The sequence below is a fragment of the Tupaia chinensis genome, unplaced genomic scaffold (genome assembly GCF_000334495.1).
Source record: "Tupaia chinensis unplaced genomic scaffold, TupChi_1.0 Scaffold000375_1, whole genome shotgun sequence".
Classification (NCBI taxonomy): domain Eukaryota; kingdom Metazoa; phylum Chordata; class Mammalia; order Scandentia; family Tupaiidae; genus Tupaia; species Tupaia belangeri.
This window is the reverse complement of record NW_006159873.1, coordinates 126,779-132,491: the sequence shown is the minus strand read 5'-3', so window position 1 is coordinate 132,491 and position 5,713 is coordinate 126,779. Positions and strand designations below refer to the sequence as shown.

General features: G+C 44.8%; 1 protein-coding gene across 1 annotated transcript in view; it reads right to left on the bottom strand.

The window, feature by feature from the left end:
- LOC102495053 (olfactory receptor 13G1) overlaps positions 1-3,534 on the bottom strand; it is a 9,882-nt gene extending 6,348 nt beyond the window's left edge. The window contains exons 1-2 of the mRNA XM_014589736.1: positions 3,414-3,534; positions 1,654-1,786 (exon numbers count right to left, since the gene is read on the bottom strand). Of these exons, the coding sequence (XP_014445222.1) occupies positions 1,654-1,786; positions 3,414-3,534 (254 nt within the window). The remainder of the gene's footprint in view (positions 1-1,653; positions 1,787-3,413) is intronic.
- Between the last annotated feature and the right edge of the window lie 2,179 nt (positions 3,535-5,713).

Below are 5,713 nucleotides of genomic sequence, written 5' to 3'. Positions count from 1 at the left end.
GATGCCATTCTGTCCTCATAGCCAAGTCGGTTCCTGTGTTACTGTCTCACATAGTGCTACAGAGCACAGCAGTAGCTAGAAAATAACATGTCTCATAAGAAGAAGAATTAGGCTTAACACTTAGATTGTTTCACTCCAGAAAAATTGCTACCAACTTCTCTGTTTTGTGTTTTAAGGCCAAACACAGACAAGTACGGGAAATATTTGAAAAAATTAAATGAAATAAGAGTAATATAAAAGGAGATGAAATTTTTATTGTGAATGAGATATGACTTTGATCAAGAAAATATGGGGAAGATAGTTGATATTTAAAATTTAATTCAAATATTATGAAGATCTGATATTGAAATGATACTATCTAGTATTCAAACACTAAGTGTTAAATATGTTTTCAAATGACAGTAGGAAGCACTAGTTTGGTTATTTCGTCTATTTTATTTATTTTTTTTACTATAATTTTCAGTCGACACACAATAGTAGCCAAGATTTGGAATCTACCTAAGTGTTCATTAGCTAATGAGCAGATAATGAAACTGTGGTAAATAGAACACAGAATTTTACAGAAAAGAGTATTATTTAGATGCAAAAAAGGATCAAGTTTCATCATTGGAGGCAAGATGGAAGGGCTGGGAAGAAAAACTATGCCAAGAGGAATAAGCCAGGCGCTGGAAGTTAAGTGGCACTTTCATCTTTTTTCATTGTTTAAGAAATGGTTTTTTTTATTTATTTCTTCAATTTTATTTATTCATTAATTTATCTTAATTTGACCAGAAGGAGACAGGGCGAGAGAGAGGGGGAAAGTGAGAAAGAAGCCACCAGGTCCAACTGGAACCTCGGCAGGCCATTTGAGTGTCCAGCACGGGAACCAGAGCGCCACCTAGTGGATGTTCTGACAGAAAGGCTTCTTGGGTTTAATCTACAAGACATCAGATCTTATTTGGCTAAGGATCGCCCCAACAACCGTATGTGAAATACAAGCTGTACCTTCGTGGCTAAAGAAAAGAAAACTTCGATTTTCCATAGCACAATTGTTAATTAATGGTGTAAATAATGCAATTCATCAATGCCATTTATCTGTCATTGATCGGGTCCTGCAGAGGTGTGCATAGGGAAAAGATCCCAATCCCAGGATAGGAAGCCACATTTCACAAAATGCTAAGTTCACAAGGAGGTAGGAAAGGGCTCCTCTTTTCCACGTCTCTAAGAACAGCAGGGAGAAGCCGAGGTTCCGGGCCTCCCTTCACTGGGACACCCTGTGGCTTCCCCAGGACCTGGGGGCTCTGTCCTCATTGCCGGTTCTCAGAGGCAGACCCGATAGGGACAGAGCAGGTGTGTCCCCCTCCCATGGGTGTGCACAGGGCAGGCCAGGGTCTTGGGCTCTGTAGATGAGATCAGGCTCGCCTGGATTTTGCTCTGGACCTCATAAAGCCACAGGACCTGAGAAGAGGACCTGCCCAGAGCAGCCTTTTTTCTCGGGTCTCAGCCCAGTCCTCTCCTGGCCGTCCTTTCCTCGACTTCTCGGCCTAAATCTGTGGTTTCTCTTTAACTGTTATGTTTAATCTGACATAAGCTTTCCGCTGATAAAAATTCTGAGGCAAGAAAACTCACAGACATTTATTTAGAATCATGGTACTACACATGGCTCAGGCTTACCCTGGAACTTTCTGTCTGTGCCTTGTCCTTTCCAATACCTTCTTCAAGTCTCTCGGTAGCAGCAGAAGCCTCACTGAGCGGCTCTGAGGGTTCGACATGGAACGAAACTGTTCCTCAGCCTGGGATAGTCCGGCTGTCAGTACAAGGTGACAATAATTACGATTTAGAATTCCAAACATAGTGTCTGGAATATTTGTATGTTTTAGTACGTAGATTTTTATCATTAAACATGAGAAATGTTTTATCATTTAATGGAAGAAAACATTTCCAAAAATGAATTTGAAATGATCAAATAAAATAACAAAAGAATACAAAGATTTGATTAGGACGATAAAAGGTAATTCAACTATTCATTCTAATTTCAATGAAGGTGCTTTATTTAAAAATATTTAAAGGTAACAATTGTAACAATTCCTATGTATTATAGTACACTACAATGATGTAAAAGTGTATACAGAACATATTCTTACCAGTCAGAGTTAATAAAGCAACATGTATGGGAGCGTGGGGAAGTCACCGGAGGGACCTAACAGCTTTGTCCCGTGCCGAAGCACACTTCATGTGGTCATGGATAGGCCTGGGGCACACACCAAAAACACGGGTGTCGTGTCTCAAACCTGAACACTCATGGTTGCTATCGTTTATTCAGTCAACATCTCTTTACATGTACTTTCACATTTAACACAGAAGAATTCTTTATTTAATTCGTTATTATTATTTCAATTTGACCAGATAGAGAGAGAGAAAGAGAAAGTGAGAAAACAAGCCGTCAGGTGTGGGACTTGAACCGTGGACAACCATGTGCGAGTCCACTGCCTATTCTTTCACTCTCCTGAATGTCTTCCCCCGTATGAACCATATTTCTCCTCATAAAGAACTCTATTCCATGCAAGTGTTGCATTGTCTTCAAAAGCAAGCAGTTTTTGAGGAATGTGAAGGGACAGGGAAGAGAAGAGAGGAAATGAATTCTGAGAAAACTCAGCGACATGCAGACTAAGGGTGAGGGACAAAGTGTACCCCTGTGGGCAGGTGGTTCTGGGAGGGGCTACAGCTCTGCACACAGAGGGACATCCTGCTATTGAGGTGTGACAATGGAGGCTCTGCTGGGATTAGCTGAGTAATTCTGGTCAAAGGTCCTGAGGGAGGGAGTAGCCATGGAGGCTCCCAGTCTCACAGCACAGGGAAGGCAGGGAAGAGGACGTCCCTAGGGAGACTTTGGGTCTTCCACTCTGGGCTAAGAGCATCTGCAGCAGCCCAGGCTGGTGTGTAAACGCCGCAGTGTAACAACGAGCCAGGTGGGGAAGGAGGGTGGGTCAATGCCTTCTGCAGATGGAGGCCCTGCCCTGGGTAGCTCCTTTAACGAAGCTCCTTTACCGGGGGCTCATGACGTGTGTGGGGACCAGCCTCTGCCCGGGCAAGTTCTGGCCCTGAAGCCCAGGTCCTGGGATCCCTCAGATCCAGCACCTGGGACAGCTGGGCCCACACGAAGCTGCTCCCGGCCATGCAGATCCCAAAGCGCTGTGTCTTGAAACCGGAGAGAGAGAATCTTCAGATTCACTTAGAAGCCCCTGCTCTCTGGTCTGCCACACGTGCTTTTTAAATGTAGTGAGAACCTTGAACAGCTGAAACCCTTACATGGACTGTCTCCCAGAGCACCCGGATACAGTGAGACATTTTCACAGCTCATTTTTAAACCAATCTGCTAATTAAAACTTTATGCTTATAAAACAGACATTCTAAAGCAATCTCCCAAAACCTACTGAACATCCGTGTCGCACTGGTGACGGCATATCCAGATGAGCGCAGTGACCCTGTCAGGACTGCAGTCTGAATGTGTCTGACATGGAAGAAGACATCTGAGGACCCTGGCTGGCAATGCATTCTGGGGTGTCAGGACAGCCCTGATGTGCCGGAGCAGGACCCTCCAGAAACGCTGTGGGAAGGCGGGCTCACCCAGCGTGCCTGGGGACGGGGACAGGGACACAGGGATGGGGTGCCTGCCGTGGGCTGAGGCCCTGTCAGTGCCAAGTCTCTCTCACTATCTCTCCCAATAAATAATGAAAACAAAGATTTTAAGGAAAAACATGCATCATCAAATAAACTTCTCCTGTTTTTTTTTTTTTTTTTTTCTTTTTCTTTTTCTGGTTGCTATAGGGTGCATGTGCTCGCCAGAAAGACAGAGAGAGACAGACAGCAAGAAATCACCCAGCAGGGGAGATGGCCACGCCACAATCCCTTCTCCTCCATTCTCCTCTCAGGATCTTGGGCACGCATGCACACGCTCTCGGTGTGAGTTTAAGCCACCGGGTCCAGGACTTGAACTGCGGTTGACTACATGGGAGTCCAGCGACATAGCCATTATACTAACTGCTGGTCCCACCTTCTCCTGTTTTTAATTAAACTATAACCCATGGGTGGGCTTTTTCTCGGGCTGTGGTTATAGAAGAATTAAATATGTTTCTTGGTTCAAACACCCGACTCAGGCCCCGATTTCACAAAAATACAGACAGTAGACAGCTCTGTCCACAGATACTCACTTTGGTTCTTGGCAGAGCAGTGTCATGTTCAAACGCCAGCTGAATTTAAATCATGGGGGGAAACAGGATCAAGACAGAAGCCCTCGTCAGCTGCCATGGAAAGACCTTTTTCATGCTTATTTAAGTACTGGTCCCTTCACATTTAAGGTCAGTCAGAAACACGGTTTCTGGGTTGAGGGCCCCAGGGGACAGCATCTTGGACCTGTTTGCTAGTAGCTGCGTTGGAGGGGTCTCAGAGGAGCAATTAAACACCCTGTGGTGACATATTTCTTAATAAGATGGGGGCCTTGGCCTGTGTCCTCAGTTCCCTCCATGAACCAAAGTATTATTTTATTCCTTTATTTTTTCATCACAGAGAGAGAGAGAGAAAGCACCCCACCCCACTTGGGGCGTGGTCTCAGAATCCCTTTCCCTCTGTTTCTGCTTCCCAAAGAGATCTGGACGCACCGACACACCAGGCTCCGCCGTGTTCTTCGAGGCCCTGGGCCGGGACTCAGTGCTCAGCCCTGAGTGGCTGCACCCCTGGGCCTGGTTCTGTTTCAGAGTGTTTGTTGCTGAGCTGGTGGACAGGACTGGCCTTGCTTTAGTAACATTCGTTCTCTTTCTTTCTTTTGTTTTCTTATGTTTTTATGTTTAATCACTGTAGATCTTTACAGTGTGCAAAATGAATTTTCCCAGCATGAGTACAGCATCTGACATATCTGTCCAGTCGTGAATATTACCATCCCCTTATCAACAGATTATTTTCCATTTTTGTAACATATTTCTTTTTCTTTCTTATTTTTCTTTTATTTTATGTAGATTTTTGCTATCAGGCATGTGTGCTTTCCAGAGAGACAGAAAGTGAGAAACCACTCCCAGGGTATGGCCACATTGCTATCCTTTCTGCTCCATCCTTCTCCAGGGCTTTTGAGCATCACACTGGGTCCAGGATTTGAACCATGGTGGACGACATGAAAGTTCAGCAACCTAACCATTACCCCACCTGTTGGTCCCCATTTTTGTAACATATTTCTAATCAGTAACAAAGTCTACTCCTTAGTGGTAAAATTGTCAATATGTCACTTCGAATAAATACATCAAAATAATACAGATCAGTTCAAAGTATAACAGCTTGAGAATGAGAAATAGTTGGCATTTGTTTCATCCCCAGGTCCTGTCTCTAGGCTGTTTCAGTTCCTCCCTCTCCCTGTCCTTCAGGGACGATGCTTTGTGATGGCATGGCTGCCAGCTGGGCAGCCTGCACTATTTTACACTGAGCAGCACATTCGTGCCTGAGAATGGGATGCATGTGTTGGCCTGGTCTTCTCCAGTGGTCATCTCACCACCTTGTCGGAGATGTTGTAACTGCAGAACGTGGCCTGCTCTCTGATTTCGTATTATCTTTATGACGTAATTGAGTTGTGTGTGTCTCTCAAACTCCACCAGAAGTAACTTCCGTTGGCATTCAGTCACTGTCCCTGCCCACGTGCCCTCACGTCTCCTGTTCGCTGTCTTTGCCTTCTCCTGCATATCTTTTCCCT